Raw genomic sequence first — 18903 nt, 5'->3', positions numbered from 1 at the left:
TTTAGTTACATCCCATATGTTTCCCTAAGTCATTTTTTCATTATCATTCATTGCAAATTTTAAAAAATTTCCATTGTGATTTATTTACGTTTTTTGACTCATGGGTTATTTAGAAGTGCATCACTTAATTTTCAAGCAGTAGGGGATTTTCTCAATTTTTAAAAATTATTCACTTGTAATAATTTGCGTTGTAGTCAGAGAATATACTCCTAAAGAGTTCAGTGCTTTGAAATGTATTGAGACTTGCTTTATAACCCAGCATATGGTCCATTTTGGTATATGTTTTGTGTATAGTTTGTATATTCTCTTTTTATTTGGAAGAGCGTACTATACATATACTTTGTAAGTCTAGTTGGTTAATTATGTAGTTCAAATCGTCTATCAATATATCTTAAGTGAATTTTTTATCTGCTTGATCTTGTAGCTATTGACAAATGTGTGTTAGTCTCCCACGTGATTATGGATTTGTCTGTATCATCTATTAGTCTTGGATATTTTTGCTTTATATATTTTTAAGCTTTGATGTTGGGTCCATTGAGGTTTAGAATTAGGGTATCTTCTTGTTGGTATGGCTTTTTAATTATTAAGAAATATCTTGCCTTGTCTACTTTGATATTGGCATAGCTATGCTAGCTTCTTTTTAATTGGTTTTTTTGTGGTATATCTTTTCTCATCATTTTATATTTAATCTTTCTGTGTCCATAAATAGTCTTTTAGTAGAGTATTTAACATAACAACAGATATAATTTAAGTTTAAAACTACCAACATACTATTTATTTTATATTTTATCCACAGGTACTGTGCTTTTTCTCTCACTTCTTACCTTCTTTGGTTCAGTCAGATATTTTAATCATTCTTTTTCTCACCTCAGTTAGCTTTTAATGGCTATCCTAGAAATTACTACATGAATTTTGAGTTGTTGCAGTCTAGTGTAAATTATTACTTCTGCCACTTCCTGCACAATGTAGACAGATATCTTGGACACTTTAACTTCGTTTACCCCACTCCTCATTTTTCTGTCATTGTCGTTATGCATTTAAAATCTCTCTGTATTTTAAACTTGACAAATTAGTAGTGTTATTTTTTTTTTACAATTATAGTTCATTCATATTTGCCAATGTACTTACTTTTCTATGGCTCTTCCTTTTTGCATTTCTACGTTTTTTTTTCTAGTATTATTTTCCTTCTGTTGGAAGAACTCCCTTTTAGTTTTTCTTTTACTGGTAAATTCCTTGTTTTTGTTCTGAAATCACCTTTATTTCATTTTCATTTTTCAAAACATTTAAAACTGAATAGATTTCTCGATTAGCACCTCTTTCAAAAATTTTAAACAGTCATTCCATTGTCTTGTGCCATTCAGCATTTCTATTCAAAGTTATCGCTCAGTCTATTGATTGTTGCTTCTTTCAGTGTGTTTATTTTTTCCCTAGCTGCTTAAAGATGTGGCTTTATGTCTCATCAGTGTTAGGAAATTCTTGATTGTTGTCACTTCATATAATGTTTCTTTCTTTTTTTCTGAGATTTCAATGATATGTATGTTAGAACCTTTCAAAGGATTCCATATGTCTCTCATACTCTTCTGTAGTTTTCACCCTTTAATTTCTCTGTGCTTTGGTTTGGAGATTTTCTGTTAACCTCTGTTCTAATTCACATTTGCTCTGTTCAATCTGCTGCAGGTGCCAAGTACTGACACTTGGGAAATTTTTCTGTGCATAGCAAGGATATAGGAGCAGTAATTGGTCCTTGTGGGAGTACAGAGAGGGGCTTACTTATTTGTTTTTGGTTAGGACGTACTAGCATGTTTATGTTATGACTGGAATGATTCAGTAGAGAGAAAAAAATTAAAGCTGCGTGAGAGAGAAAAGGAAGATGACTTTTAGATAAAAGTTCTTGAGGTGAGAGAGGACATAATCCAAAGCATAGTCAGCAGGATTTTCCTTTGATAGGAGTGGGACATAAAGAGGTTAGTAGTATATCTGTATACTGATGTACTCATGTATATTAGTAGTCTCGTGAGATGGAATTCTGGCTTGACCAATGGGAAATAGGCATCTATTCTTAAGTTCTGAACTCTTAAACTTTGGGTGTGTGTATTGAGTATATGGGAAAATTGTCCAAGAAATGGAGAGCTTGGTGGAAGGGTAAACTGTATTTATAGCAACCTAATTGTTTTCTATTTCTGTGTACCCTCAGTGATGTCTACCTTTGTCTCTTAGGGTACTCAAAGTATTATAGTATATTTTTAAGAAACAACATAAATGTTTAATTAAATTAAATTATTTAAATAAATGTTTCTCTCATGTAGTTAAAATTTCTGTACTATATATTTAAACAGAGTAGTTAATTCCTTATAGCACATTTAAAATTAATTCTTAATAGTATTTTGAATAGAAAACCAAGTTTTCTAACGTTTTCCCACATTTTCTTTTACAGTTTTGTGAATACTAGAATAGCACAACCATGTTTCGGAATAGTCTCAAGATGCTTCTTACTGGAGGGAAATCAAGTCGTAAGAATAGATCAAGTGGTGAGTGACTCTGCTACATTTATTCTGTGTGATGTTTTAGGAAACAAAGTTTTCTTAGGGATCTGAATTAGTGCTACAACACTTTATATATTTATTAAATAGCTTATTTAATTTAGAAAAAAAGAAAGTGTACATTCCTATAGGCTGTCAGACTCTTTATTAAGAGGAACACTTGATGAACACTCATCAGGAATAGTCAGGTAAAGGAAGAGTTTATGAAAGAAAAATATTTATTTCTAATATATGAGGGTATAATGCTTCTGTGAAGTATGTATTAAAGACTTTCTAGACCTAAATTTACTTTTGAATTAACATGTAAAATTATTTCAGTCCGAGATACTCTTTGGGGAATGAGACTAAAAATAATAGAAACTGTCCTCAAAGGGTTATACAGAAAGTGAAATATAAGTTGAATATTTTTCTAGTCATTAAAATAAAGATTTTTAAAAAATAACAAGAGTGTAATTCTTAGGCTTTTAAGGTAAAAACAAACCAAAACTGTATAGGTACTTTTTTGGGAGAAATGTTGAAGATTAATGTACTAAATGTTTGTTTTCTGCAAATGGGTTGTTGGTATTTATCATATTCTTTTCTTTAATTGAAGTATAGTTGATTTACAATATTGTGTTAGTTTCAGGTGTGCATCATAGTGATTCAGTATTTTTTCAGGTTATATTCCATTATAGGTTATTATAAGATAATGGGTATAATCCCCTGGGCTATACAGTATATCCTTGTTGCTATTATATCCTTTTAATCTTTTCAATTTCCTAATTTTTATGTATTTTACAAGTTTTCATAAGTAGTATGTTCATTATCATTCTCTTCAAATGTTTTTTAGCTCTCTTTGTGATTTCTTCTTGACCCATAGGTATTTAAAGTATAATTGTTAATTTCCAAACAGTTGATGATTTCCTGGTTATCTTATTATTAACTAACCTTAATTGTACTCTTATCAGAGAACCTATCCTGTATTTTTTTCTTTTCATATTTATTGAGATTTCCCTTACAGCTCAGCATATGATCAATTTAGTCTAATGTTCTAGATGCACCAAATAATGTGGATTCTGCAGTTATTGGGTGTAGTGTGGGTCAGTTTTTGTTAATGGTACTCCTCAAACGTTTTATATTCTAACTTATTTTTTTTTAATTATTTACTGAGAAAGTTGTGATTAAACCTCACACTATGATTGTAGAATTGTCTGTATTTGAAAGATATCTTATTAGATGCATTGAAATTTAGACTTACTATATCTTCCTGGTGAATTAACTGTTTTACCATAACAAAATGTCCCTCTCTCATATATATATTTCTTGGCGGTACGCGGGCCTCTCACTGTTGTGGCCTCTCCCATTGCGGAGCATAGGCTCTGGACACGCAGGCTCAGCGGCCATGGCTCATGGGCCCAGCCGCTCTGTGGCATGTGGGATCTTCCCGGACCGGGGCACGAACCCGTGTTCCCTGCATCGGCAGGCGGACTCTCAACCACTGCGCCCCCAGGGAAGCCCTGGATTTTTAATAACACCTTTTGTTTGAAAGTTGATTTTGTCTAATGTTAGTATATCTGTACTAGCTTTCTTTTGATTAGTATTTATAAGGTATAATTTGTTCCATTCTTTTATTTTCAACATATATATATGTTTATACTGTTAATAGCACATAGTTGAATTTTCCTTTTTTATTCATTCAGACAAGTTTTTCTCTTAAGGGAGATGTTGGTTCGTCTATAGTAATTCAACCAGTGATATATTTGGGTTTAAATATAACATATTGCTGTGTGTTTTGTGCTTGTCCTGACTGTTCTATGCTTTTTCTCTCTCCTTTATTGCTTTATTTTGGATTGATCAAAAGATTTTTTTATATTCCATATCTCTCCTTATTGACTTGGAGATTATATACTCTTATAATTCATTCAGTGGTTAGCTTAAAGATTAAAACATCAATCAAAGTTTGGTATCAGTTGGTATTTTTACCCACTTCCTGGACAATGGAAGAGCCTTAGAATCTTTTCACCTATATGTATTTAAATGCCACAAGACATTATTATTGTTTTATGTAGTCCCTGTTGTTTGGGTTTATTCATGTATTTGACATTTTTATTGATATTTGTTCCCTCCTGCTTCCTTCACTTTCTAGATGGGATCACCAAATTTCTTTTTGTTTGTAGAACACCCTTTAAAATTTCCTTTAGTTGGGATCTTGATGTAGTGATTTTACTTTGCGTTTAGTTATCTGAAAGTGTCTTTATTTTGCCTTTATTTTTGTAGGATGTTTTTGCTGGGAGTGGAATTATAGGTTGGCAGTTATTTTCTTTCAGCACTTTGAAATATTGTTCATTGTCTTCTGGCTTCTTGAATTATTTCTGGTGAAAAGTCAACTGTCAGTCTAATTGCTCCCTCTTTAAAGGCAATCTGTTGTTTTTCTTTTTGTTTTCTACATTTACATTGATGTGCCTAGGAGTGGTTTTCTTTTTAATCTGTCTTTCTCTTCTATTTATTTATGTTTGTAGGGTTTTTTGAATCTGTGGCTTGATGACTTTCATCAGTTTTGGAAAGCTATTACTCATTATCTCTTCAAATTTTATTTTTTTCCCCTTTCTCCTTTCTTTCTAGGACTCCAGTTATGCATTTGATAGACTACATGCATGTCATCTATGTCTCTTACACTCTCTTTCTATCCTTTTGTCTCTATATACTTTATGCTGGATATTTTCTTTTTATCTCTTATAGTTCACTGATTCACTCTCCATTGGTATATAATCTGTTCTTAACCACATTCAGTTCTTAATTTTAGTTTTTGTATATTTCAGTTCTAGAACTTCCATTTGCTTTTTAAATTTTTTTTTATTTGGAAATAATTAAAAAAAATTTTTTTTTGGCTATGCCATGTGGCTTGCGGGATCCTTGTTCCCCGAACAGGGATTGAACCCAGGCCCTTGGCAGTGAAAGCACAGAGTGCTAACCACTGGACCTCCAGGAAATTCCCAAAATTTGGAAATAATTTTAAGCTTACTGAAAGGTTGCAGCAGTAGTACAAAGAACTCCATATACCCTTGCACAGATTCATGAACTTTTCACTGCACTTGTTTCATCATTCTCTCTCTATAAGTACACATACACAGTGTCTCCATTTCTCCCCTACTTCACCCTTTCTCTCTCACTCACTCTTTTTTAAATCACTTGAGGGTGGGTTAAATACATCATGCCCCTTTACTCCTAAAAATTTCAACAGGTATTTCTTAAGGAAATTCTTTTTTATACCACAGTCCAGTTATCAACCTCAAGCAGTTTAAGATTGATATAATACTTTTATCCAATCTACCATCTATTCTGCAAATTTTGTCAGTTTACCTAGTAATTTTTAAAAAAAGAATTTTCCCTCTTCCTTTCCAAGATCCAGTCTAGAATAAGGTATTATATTACTTGTTATGTCTTTTTACTCTCATTTAATTTGAAACAGTTTCTCAGCCTTTCTTGACATGTTTGATGAATAACTAGAATGCTCCTAATTTTATATTTGTTCTGATTTTTTTAAATGATTAGATTCATGGTATGTTTCTGTGGTCTGAATGTTACATATGTTCTTTTCTTCTTGGGTTATCACAACTGGAGGCACATAATGTCCATCTGTCACTCATTAGTGATTTTGATGACCAAATCAGTGTACTGTCCAGTTTCTCTGCTATGTAGATACTAATTTTCCCCTTTCAACTTAAAAACAGTCTGCAGGTAGACACCATTAGGTTTTTATTTTTTTCTGTTCTTTTTCAGTACTATTCTCAATCTTGTCTCTTATCTTTTATAAATATAGACCTACTATATTTATATCTATATATTTTTGTCTAACTCTAAATATGTCTGTTTCTGTTGGTTTTTACTAATATAATTTTATTTCCTCCTATGCCTCTTTTTTTTTTCATGAACTTTTCATTTTGGGTTAATTTTAGTTTTACAGAAAAGTTGCAAAGATAGTACAGAGAATTCCTGTATATCCTTTACCTAATTTTCCCAACTGTTACATCTTATATTACCATGGTGCATTTGTCAAAACTAAGAAACCAACATTGGTATATTGCTGTTAACTAAACCCCACACTTTTATTTGGATTTCATTAGCTTTTTCATTAAACTCCTCATTGTGTTCCAGAATTGAATCCAGAGAACTACATTGCATTTAGGTATTGCATCTCCCCAGACATTAACTGGATTTAGCAGAAGACGAATAATAGTTGATGTCACCCCACTGGTCACTTTTTGAAAGACACACAGAGTAACTCATACATGTCAGAGATCCAGGCTGCCTCCACATTTGTCACTTAAAGAAATGGTTTATCCAAAATTTATTTTCTGGTCAAGAACTATGATTTCTTTAGACACCTACAGTCGTTTACTTTTGACACCAGGAGTAGGATTTTCTGTCACTTCACAACAACTAATCCATATAAAATAACTAGTAGAAAACAGTAAAGCCATATTAAGATGCGGATACTGGGTAGACTTTTTGCCCTGAGTACCAGGTGAGTGATTTATTTCTACATACTACCCTTATTAGAGGTAGGCACCAAATTTGTACTTTAGCAAAATTACAAATTATTGTATCCTAGATTTCTGAGTAACTACTGCTTTAGTAGCAATCATATTATTAAATCCATATATGTCAAGGTTCTACTGTATTATTAAAGCTTATTATTTTGATTTACTAGGTATTTAATTATGTCAGTAATGATTTCAGGGGGTCTTATTCTAGTGTTTATTCTTCTCCATGGCTTTTCATGTAAAATGTTTATAATTTAGAGTAGTTGTAAGTTAGAGTAGTTACAACAATAGTGATTTGTATTCTATATGGCAAGAATTTATAGAGAAGCAGTATTTTTTTTCAAATGTTCTCTAAGACAAGAATTCCAAAGCAAGAATAAATTTGATATTAAAAGAAAGAGTGTGTTTATGGGATGATACCATTAATGTTTTCATCATTACAGTTTTTTTCTTTAATCATTAATGAATAATTGGGTGGGTACTTTATATTAACTTTTGGCTCATGGCTTATTTTTAAAATTAGTAAGTTAAGTTTTCTTATGGCATAATCATTTGTTTTGTTTTGTTTTAGGGAACCAATTGAGTTTTTAGTTTGAAAAGCACTTGTAATAAAGGATATTGACTGTTCTAATTTGTCCTTTAAATAGTTGATCTCAACTCTTGTGTGGGGCACTACATAAATATTTAACAGAAATAGATTTTATATCAAGTAATAACAAATGAATTTTCTCAGGCAAAGTTTTCCCTCTAAGGATATGTGAATATCAGCTTTGAATTTTATAGCTTAATTCAGTTTTATGATGTGAAAATTGTTTCTGAGGTACATAGGACTTGGAACTCTTGCTTTGTGAAAAGACAACTGTGTGGCTCTTTTGAATTATGAGTTATAAAGAAATCATGTGTGTTTTTATGTTTTCTAAAAATTAAATGTTTATATTTTTCTTAACTGTTGTTTTTATTATTTAAAATCATGCAAGTAATTAGTAAAAGTTCCAATATGTTTCTTTGATATAACTAATGCCACTATTTGGTATCATTGTATCATTGTTTTGGTAAACCATCATTCAGGTATGAGGGGGGCAAAATACTGTCAATTTCAGATATTCAAGAACTCAGGAAGTATAGTACCCTTAATATAACGCAGCCATTGGGAGAAAAAAAATATCTTGAGGCTGTCTCCTACCAAAATAAAAAATAAATGTGAGGAAAGAAGGAGATGCAGAAAGAAAAGTGAGCAAAGTAAGTAAAACTTATAGTTAAATAAGTCCTGATTGTGTACTACAGTAGAATTTGTTCCAGGAATGCAAAGACGTTTCTATGTCAGAAAATCAATGTAAGTTTTTTACTTAGAAAAAAAATTTAAAACCACATTATCATATCATTATATTCTGAAAAAGCATTTTATAAATCTGAGCAGCCATTAAAAGCATTAAAATAGAAAAAGGATACTTTAAATGTAATAAAGAGTATTCACCAAATCCAACAGCCAGCATCATTCTAAACAAAGAAATGGATCAGCCATTTTCATTAAAACAGAAACATGATAGAGATTTCTCCTATTACCACTCTTTTTCAGAATTGTTTGGAAGGTTCTAGTATACAATAAAGACAAGAAAATAAAGTGACTAATATAAATATTGGAAAAGACAAGACAGTGTCATTTTTATTTTTAAGCGAGGTAAAAACCCCAGAGTATCCAGTAAATATTTACTAGAAATAATAATGTAATTTGGCAAGGTGGTTAGCACTTTTATCCCTACCAATATTTCCTGATTAGAAATGTAAATGAGAAAAAAATTACATTCACAATGATAACAGCCATTAAATTCTCAGGAATAGATTTGACAAGAAACCTCATTGAAGTGGTAAGACTTGGACAAATGGAAAAACATATCGTGCTTCTGGATTTACACATAAATTTGTTTCAGTTCCATTCAGGAAACAGCAGGTTCATTTTCAGTTGGGTAAAATAACTTTAAAATTTTGTGGAAGGGCTTCCCTGGTGGCGCAGTGGTTGAGTCCGCCTGCCGATGCAGGGGACATGGGTTCGTGCCCCGGTCCGGGAAGATGCCACATGCCGCGGAGCAGCCAGGCCTGTGAGCCATGGCCTCTGAGCCTGCGCATCCGGAGCCTGTGCTCCGCAACGGGAGAGGCCACAACAGTGAGAGGCCTGCGTACCGCAAAAAAAAAAAAAAAAAAAAAATTCTATGGAAGAATAAATGAAAATAAGTATGAAAAGGAATAATTGATTTGGGTCAGGGTATGAGTTAACAAGATATTAAAACTAGCTATAAATACTTGGTTACATAGGCACATAGGCTAGACATATGTCTAGGAAAGAGAGCAAAGAAAACCGTGGCATTACTGAGGCAAGAGCATTATTGCCACTTCATTTTGTGGCGCTGTCCAACACATTGTAGGACACAAATGCCATTATGACCAAAAGATACATTCTAAATTTGGGAACAGCCAGAGGCTGCCTTTGATTTAGACTTAAACTAGGGATAGAATGGAGGTGTTAGAGCTTATGTTTTCTGGCATCATTGTATTACCTTTAATGCTTGGGGCACTGATTCTTCTGTGATGTTTTGTGACTTGTTCATGGTGGATCATTTCCGATGTGTTTTCTAAGTTTGTTTGTAAGCTCATCTCAGGCAGGAATTGTTTTCTGTGAGGATCCTATGCTGTTAGTTATTGTAATGGTCTCTTGCTAGGCACTGCACTGGTATCATAGGCCACGGACTGACTTTTTTAAAGTTTTTTATTGTGGTAAATATATATAACATAAAGTTCACTATTTTAACCTTTTTTTTTTTTTTTGCGGTACGCGGGGCTCTCACCGTTGCGGCCTCTCCCGCCGCGGAGCACAGGCTCCGGACGCGCAGGCTCCGGACGCGCAGGCTCAGCGGCCATGGCCCACGGGCCCAACCGCCCCGCAGCACGTGGGATCTTCCCGGACCGGGGCATGATCCCGCGTCCCCTGCATCAGCAGGCAGACTCCCAACCGCTGCGCCACCAGGGAAGCTCTATTTTAACCATTTTTAATTGTACAATTTATTGGCATTAATTACATTCACCATGTTATGTAACCACCACCACTATTTCCCCAAATTTTTCATTACCCCAAGCACGAACTCTGTACCCATAGGCAGTACTCCCCATTTCCTCTTCTCCCCAGCCCCAATAACCTCGAATCTTTCTGTCTCTGTGAATTTGCCTTTTCTAGATATTTCACATAAGTGTAATCATTCTATTTTGTCCTTTTGTATGTAGCTCATTTCACCTAGCATAATGTTTTCAAGGTTCATTCCTGTTGTAGCATCAGAAGTTCATTCCTTTTTATGACTAAATACTATTCCTTTGTATGTGTATGCCACATTTTGTTTATCCATTCATCTGTTGATAGACACTGGGTTATTTCCATTTGAATGATGCTGTTCTGAGCATTGTCATACAAGTATCTGTTTGAGTCTCTGTTTTCAGTTTTTTGGGGGAATATATCCAGGAGTGGAATTGCTGGTCATATGGGGAAATGTACAGGGTTTTGTGTGAACATGTGCTTTCATTTCTTTGGGGTAAATGTCCAGGGGTACAGCTGCCAGGACATATTTTAGTTGCATGTTTAGTTTTTAAAGAAAGTGCCATCTCTTTCAGAGTGCCTGTACCATTTTACATTCACACCAGCAGTGTGTAAGTAATCCAGTTTCTCCTCATCCTTGCCAGCATTTGGTGTTGTCACTATTTTAATTTTAATTATTTTGATAAGTGTGTATTGGTACCTCATTGTGGTTTAATTTTCATTTCCCTAGTGGCTAAATGATACTGATCATCTTTTCATGTGCTTATTTGCCTTCTGTATGTCTTCTTTGGTGAAACATCTCTTCATGTCTTTTGGCTGTCTTCTAATTGGGCTGTGTGTGTGTTTGCGTGTGTGTGTGTGTGTGTGTGTGTGTATTAAGTTTTGAGAGCTCTTTATATATTCTAGCCTTTGTCAGATATGTTGTTTGCCAGTATTTTCTCCCAGCCTGTTGATTGTCTTTCTATCCCCTTAGCAGGGTCTTTTGTAAAGTTTTTAATATTTATGAAGTCCAGTTTATTGTTTTACTTTTATAGATCATGATTTCGTTTCTGTCAACAGATGTTTATTCATTAATCACTAAGTACTGGGTAGTGTACTGGTTGCTTGATATTTGAGTTTGAGTTAATTTCTCTTTAACCACTTCATGAGCAAAAATCAGTCCATCTGTGAAAATAGGGCACTTTGTTAGAAGCATTTGTTATTGGCGTTCCCTCCGCCCTCCTCACCACCACCAACTGGGCATTGAAATTAATTAAAATCTTCATTGCTCTCTGAATAGTGAATGTTCATAATAAAATGTTCAAAGAAATATGTACCATAGCATTCATGTAAATATATTTTGCTATAAAAATATCTTTTTCCTTCCAGGGACATTAAGTTTTATTTCATTAATAAACCATGAAATTACAGCATAAGCTTTTCAAGGGTTTTTACCTTTTCTGTACCCTGTTCTAACAAATTTGGTTAGAAAACATACTCCTGTTTAATATGAGGAAAGGATTTTACTTATTTAATTGTAGAGCTATAGCATCTTTTGTAATAAAACCCAAACCTGTCATATTTTTATTGACTGCTGTTTCCCTTTCTGTTCTCTGCCCATCTATTTGCCCAATTTGTGTTTGTCAGTTGAGATATTTACTCTTTATGAAATTCGTTTGTCCTTGCCAATTAAGATAGGCTGTCATAGAACTTGAGGGGAAAAGTCATTAGAGGAAGTGACAGAGTGTGGCTGTGTTAAAGGAAGAAGGATTCTTATTCGGTGGTGGGCTATGAAAATGAACATGACTGGAGAGTGGAAAAAGTGGTGAGAGCCTTGAAATTGCATTTTGAAACATATCTGATTTGACTGGTTTTATTTATATTTCAGGTATTTGTAGTGGTTTAGCAATTAAACTAATAGCACTTCTCATCAGATAGATACATACACTTGCACTCATGTTTTCACCTCTATTTCCAGTTTTATTTTTATCCTGTTTATTCAGAGTTGTTTGAGTTTTGCTAACTTCACAAGATGAATTGTTATGGTTTCATCTTTTACGGTGCTTCATGTATCATATAAATTATTTATTCCTTGAAAGTTTAGTGGAACTCAGACATAAAAATGGCTAGCCTGAGCTTTTTGGGGGTTTTTTAGGTAGTTTTTTGACAGTATTTTCTATTTTATTTTCATCAGTGTAATTAAGTTTCCTTTAGGCAATTTGGATAATATATTATTTTCCTAGAAAATGTCCATTTCATTGAGATTTTAGAATTTATTTGTATGAAGTTATAAATATTGTATTCATTTGAGTTTAATTCAGTTTCTCCTAATATTGGATGTTTTTATATTTTCTGTCTCTTAGCTTTGAGGCTTATCTATTTTATTAGCTTTTTCAAAAGATTCAGTTCTTGATTTTACTAATTTTATTTTTCTTCTCATTTACGTTATGAATTTTCTGTGATATAGCTTATGCTGTATTCCATAAATTTTGATATATAGTATTCTCAATATTAACTTTTTACATAGTATGATTTTACTGGAACATAGTCACACCCATTTGTGATAGAGACTGTATAGCCCACACTCCTGAAATACTTATGATTTGACCCTGTGAGAAAAAGTTTGCCAACTTTTGCTTTAAAACATTGAGGTTTTTTTTTTTGTTTTTGGGGTTTTTTGGGGCTGTATTTTGATCAGATCTTATAACTATCTAATGGATGCTAGAAAACAAAATGTATTTTCTTTTTATAGGGCAAAGTTTGCTATATTTATTAAGTAAACTTTACTGCTTTTTTTAACTACTGTATGTTAATGTTTTGCTTAGTTGAGCTTCTGGTACTTTGGCTTTAAGTCTGTCTAGATTTTGTATTTAAGGTGTATCTCTTGTTGTAAATATGTAGTTTTGTCTTGTTGTTGAATCCAATCTCATTTTCTATTTTTAAGTGGTATATTCAGTCCATTTACATTGACTATATATTGATGTGATTTGGTTTAAGTTCTTCATCTTGCTCTTTGTTTCTTTTGCATTCATGTGTTCCTCGTTCTTTTTTTCCCCCTGTTCCCTGTCATTTTTAGAATTTATGAAATATTTTAAATTCTGTTTTCTTGGCCTTTTAGCTATACCTTCTTGGATTTTTTAAAAAAGAGACTGTGCAAAGGATTACCATATGCATCTTTAACTTTTTATGGTTTAACTTCAAATTTTATTCTACTACTCTGTGAGCACTGTAAGGACTTTAGGGTATTTAATTCTATTTATATCCCACTTTTTGTTGTCTGTATTTTACTTCCACTGTAGTATTGATATATATTCCACAATACATTTGTTACTTTAAGTAGTCATTAGTCTTTAAGATGCTTTTTATATGTCTTAAAAAAAATTAACCCATATATTTCCTTCTTCTAGTATTCTTCATTCCTTCTTATAAAATGGTGTTTTATCTGGGATAATTTTTTTTCGCCCTGCAGAACTTCCTTTGCATTTCTTGAGGTGTAGGTCACTGGCAGTGAATTATCTCAGCTTTAATTTGTTATAATGTTTTAATTTTACCTTCATTTTTGAAGGATATTTTCCCTGGGTATAAAAATCCTAGATTGGCAGTTCTTTTCTTTCAACACTTTAAAGATGTTATTCTGTTATTTTTTCTTTCTGATAAGAAGTTGGCAGTCATTCTCATTGTTTTTGTCTTTGAATGAAATGTGATTTAATTATTTATTTAATTTAGTATGGCTGCTTAAAAAATTTCTTTATCTTGGCTGTTAGCATTTGGCTATGATATACCTAGGTGTATGCTTTTCTTTCTTTTATATTGTTTGGATTTTGGTGAGCTTCTTGAGTCTAAGTGTTGATGTCTTTCATCAGTTGTGGAAAACCTTAGTCATTATTTCTTAAGGCATTTCTTCTATCCTTTTTTCATCTGTGTTTTGGAACTTTAGTTTGTACATTAAATTGTTTGATATTACCTAATGCATCTCATACTGTTCTTTTTCTTTGTTTTTTTGGTAATTTTCCCCCTTTGGTTAATTTATGTTGGCCTGACTTCAGGTTTATTAATATTTTTCTGCTGAGTCCAGTCAGCTTTTAAGCCCAGTCAGTTAATTCTTAATTTAGATAGTGTTTTTCAGTTATAGAATGTTCATTTGGTTCTTCTAAAGATAGTTCATTTCTCTGTTGAAATTTTTAATCTTTTCATCTGTTTTTTCTGTTTTTAACCTCCTTTTTTTACTTTTACATAATAGCTAAAAATAATAGTTTAATAGCTGATGTGTCTGCTAAGTCCTGCATTTAGGTCAGATGTGTATCTGCTAATTCTTTTGCTGCTTCACACATCTCATTTTTCTGTTGTTTATCAGACATTGTGTTTAAAAGATCTGTAGAGGCTAGAGTAAATAATATTTTTCCCTTGATGAAATAAAATTCATATTTTAAGGCAGGACAAGAAAAAATAAACATAAAATTCCCTCTCTGTGTGTGTTTGGTCCTTCTCCCTCCTAATGTGCAGTGTGCACCTGCATTACACATTAACCAGAGCTCCTCAGAGGTGGGAGTGCCTGCTCAACTGTAAAGGTAAATTTGTTTTTCTTCCTTCTGACACTAGCAATGTAATTTTTTAAAGGAATAGTGTTCTTTCCCAGCTCTGTAGGGGTCATGGTGCCTTGCTGTTCGCTTTGTACATGTTTACCTACACTGTGTATCCTTGGTGAACTTTATGTAAAATCAGTATATCATTTTGATGTATGATCCTTTGTCTCAAAAATGTATATGACTATGCCTTCAACTTCTAACAGGTGGAACAGTTCTCAGAGCTTCTGAGAATCTGCTTCCTGGGTTATAATCCTCAGTTTGGCTTGAAGAAAATTCTCTTTTTTCTTCTTAACTTGATAGTTAATTGACTTTTCGTCAACATGTAGAGAGGGAAAGCTTTTTCCTACGTAAGACAGCTATGGTGAGGGTCTGCTCTCTTGCATCTGATGGAGGGTTGAGGTGGATAAGGGCTAGGTTGCAGTTTAGTTTGTCTCAGTTCACATGTGTTTCAGATGTCTAGGTTGAGGTCTGTTCTGTGTGTATGTCAGTCCTTTCCCTCTAGCAGGACTCTGGGATCTAAGTATCATCTCATTATGAGATCTTGCTCAACATTATTGTCAAGCTTCCAGTCTCCCGGATTGTTGCTTCCCTGAATTTGGTAGAAGTCTTGTGTGGAGTATCAGTGGACAGGGAGAACTAGCTTTGAATTTGGGGTTCCTTCACTTTCTATACCAGGAGTTGACAAACCATGGCCTCCAGGCTAAATCTGGCCTACCACCTGCTTTTGTAAGTAGAATTTTGTGTGGACATAGCCATAATCATTTGTTTATGTGTTGTCTGTGTCTGCTTTCATTCTATAAAAGCAAAATTCTATAGTTGGGAGAGAGACTAAAATATTTACTATTTGCCCCATTCTGGACAAATTTGGTGGTCCCTGTTCTGTACTGTCAAGCCAGTTCACACAGTCGTTAAAAAAATTCGCTGATTTCTCTTTTTTCCCATATTTTTGTTCTTTTTATTTTTTAATTTCTTTAATTTATTTTTATTGAAGTATAGTTGATTTATAATATTGTGTTATTTCAGGTGTACTTGCCTATGGTAGACCAGTCTTCCTCTTACTGCCCATGCTTTGACTTAGTAAATGGCTTTAGTGATCTTAAATCAACTTCATCATATATCAGTCCTAATCTTAGAACCCTGCAATAGATTTCAGTAGGTTTTAGAATAAAGTTTAAAGTCTTTCACTAAGCTTATAGAGCCCTTGGGACTTCCTGGCAGTCCAGTGGTTAAGACTCCGCACTCCCAATGCAGGGGGCCCCAGTTCGATCCCTGGTCGGGGAACTCGATCCCACATGCTGCAACGAAGAGCCTGCATGCCGCAACTCAAGGATCCTGTGTGTCACAACTAAGACCCAGTGCAGCCAAATAAATAAATGTTAAAAAAAAAAAAAAAAAGCTTATAGAGCCCTTGATAATATAAACACTGCCTGCCTCTCCACTCTCCTTCTTTTTTAATAGATTTTTTTTTTAGACCACTAAGGTTCATGGCAATATTGAGGGACAGATACAGAGATTTCCCATGTACCGTCTGCCCCTCACATGCATACAGCTTTCTTTATTTAATAGTCACTGGTCTTTCTTTTCAGTCTCCTCACCAGTCTTCCTTCTCAGTCCCCACCACATTCAAACTCCATCCAGTTACCCTTTCTATCTTTTTTGCACATATCACTCTTTGAGGTATTTTACTTTGTTTGCATGGTTTTGTTTATTGTTTGCATTCCTTAATAAAAGTCTTACAGATTCATTGACTGTATTATTCCCAGAATCAGGAATAGTGCCTGGAAATTAGTAGATCAATAAATATTTGTTGAACGAATGAATAAATATACTGTTTTCTCTGACTCACCAGCACTTGCCCTACTCTCATCCTGCTGCCATATTAATTTTCTTAATTAGAAAATTCTTAGCTTGGCACCTGACCTTACCTAACTTCTCTAGCCTTATTCCCTATAACTCTTATTCAGAAACTTTCTACTTTATCCAAGTCGATCTTCTTAATGCTTTGTATTTTCTGTGACCCTTTGATCATGACATTCACCCTGTCTGGAATAAACTTGCCATTTATACTTAAGTCACCTCTTTAAATACTGCCCAGTCAATCATTAAAGTCCAGCTTATATCTTATTCAGGTTCACAGTGATCACTCTTGTGTCTCATGTACTGTAGTGTTTATCCCTAATGTGAAACTTAATAATGTAATGCCTTTTATTGCATATAAACTTTCTAGAAATGCTTCCCTAATACAGTTTAACTATCCTAAGGGTAAGAAATGCTCACTGCCTTTTTACCCTCCATCAGTTCATACTGTCGTCATATTTACATTTATATATCTATATTTCATTGAAGGAGAACGTAAGAGGTTATTTGGTTAAATTTCTTGTCTTCGATAAAGCATGTATTGAGTAACAGTTACCTTACATTTGCATGTGTTCTATGGTTCACAAAAGGAAAAGACTTTAACGTGTTTTACCTCATTTAATCTGTATAGCAAATACCACTCCATTTTACTGATGAGAGATAAAAAGACTTTCCCAAGTATCTATAGCTAGTAGACAGCCATAGGAGTAGAAGCGATTGAATTCTCACTCTTCATATGTTGCTGTCTCTGAGTAAATGAGACAATTAGTAATGGAATTAAGTCTAAATTGAGATTTGAACACTGCTAAATGTATTTTCTTTGAAGTAGCAGGTCAGTTTTTAACAGATCTTAAGTTGCTAATGATTGTATCAAATCAGAAAGTAGCCAGGAGTTTGGTGCCTTCTTTTGGTAGTTGAGAGAGATTTTATTTTAAACTGCATGCATTTTTGCTCTCTGATTTTTTTTTTGCTCTCTCATTTTTTCTGATTGTTTTTCATGAAAACATTTTAAATATGGGTACCAATTATACATTGTGAGTTGATAATTTATAACTATGATACTAATTTTATTTCTGTAACAAATATGGTTTTACTTTCCTCAGATGAATCTGTGGTATATGTACATAAAGATATAAAACTTAGAAAAATACTTTGTTCATCTCTGCATAAAGTTGATTCAGATTTAGCATGCATTTATCGAATATTACGTTTCTTGCACTATATTAAACACTTAAACACTCATATATTAGTCTACATTAATGTGAAATATGTGTAGTATGTGAAAATTGTGGGATGATTTCCTTTTTGCTCACTAAAGATTTTATTTTAGGGCGCCTATAGTTTTGATTAGGAATGGTAAATATCATTTATGGCTATTGTAAAGCATTTAGGTAATAGTCTGTGATCAGACCAAGAATGTTATTGGGAACAGAGACATCTCTTATCCATTTTTTTATCCTTGGTCATTGTGTCATAATAAATGTTTGTCACATAGCATGAATTTTCTTAAAAAGTTATGACATTATTTTGTCTTATGTTTTGTTATTCTTTTAAAAGTCAGATAAAACTGGTTTTGAGTTATTTTAAAACAAATTAACAACCCTTTAAAATAGTGCTGTTTAATAGAACTTGATGTGATGATGGATATATTTTATAAATCTGCATCATCCAGTACTGCAATGAAGGGAACTTATGACTGCCCCCAAATGTGGTTCATTAAATCATTCCACAAAGATATTTTTAGTGTTTACTGTGTATCAGTCATTGTGATACATGTTGGAAACAGTTGCTACTCCCAGGGAGCTCAAAGTCTAATAGAGGAGAGAGCTTGCTAAACCAACAGTGACAGCAGTTGGGCGAGAGGCAGGGAGGAGAAGAGAATGCAAGTTGAACTTTGAAGGATAAGTATGCGTTAGGGGTCTACATAGAGAAAGTCTCATTTGCCAGTAGACGAAGATAGGAGACTATATGGTGCATTCTAGCAACTACAAGAATTCTCGATTCCTGGAACCTAGGGTGAGTTAGAAAATTGCTTAAAAAAAAATGGACAGTTAATCACACATCAGTTAATGCAGTGTCTTGTATGCCCAGTTAAAGAGTTCAGATTATATCCTTAAAGCCTCAAGTGAGCCATTGTGGGATTTTAAACTGGTAAGTAAAGAAAGATTTTAACATCTAAACTCAGTGCCTCTGCTCCATATTTATTAAATTTGAGATTTCTAGAGGAAATAATAATTTTATGTTAAAATTTAAATTTGATTAGATTCTATAGTCATTTCCCTGGTCATTTTTATTTGCTCTTGTAACAGAGTGGTTAGAATTTTTACAATGACTGAGAT

General features: G+C 33.4%; 1 protein-coding gene across 1 annotated transcript in view; it reads left to right on the top strand.

Moving 5' to 3' along the window:
* The first annotated feature begins 2440 nt into the window (after window positions 1-2440).
* The window catches only part of TANC2 (tetratricopeptide repeat, ankyrin repeat and coiled-coil containing 2), a 308377-nt gene continuing 291914 nt past the window's right edge, over window positions 2441-18903 (top strand). Inside the window, exon 1 of the mRNA XM_024761041.1 lies at window positions 2441-2528. Coding sequence (XP_024616809.1) covers window positions 2462-2528 — 67 coding nt within the window. The 5' untranslated portion in view covers window positions 2441-2461. The remainder of the gene's footprint in view (window positions 2529-18903) is intronic.

The sequence above is a fragment of the Neophocaena asiaeorientalis genome, unplaced genomic scaffold (assembly GCF_003031525.2).
Source record: "Neophocaena asiaeorientalis asiaeorientalis breed wild unplaced genomic scaffold, Neophocaena_asiaeorientalis_V1.1 scaffold30, whole genome shotgun sequence".
Classification (NCBI taxonomy): domain Eukaryota; kingdom Metazoa; phylum Chordata; class Mammalia; order Artiodactyla; family Phocoenidae; genus Neophocaena; species Neophocaena asiaeorientalis.
Note: the sequence above shows the minus strand (reverse complement) of the source record. Positions and strands in the feature narration are given on the sequence as shown.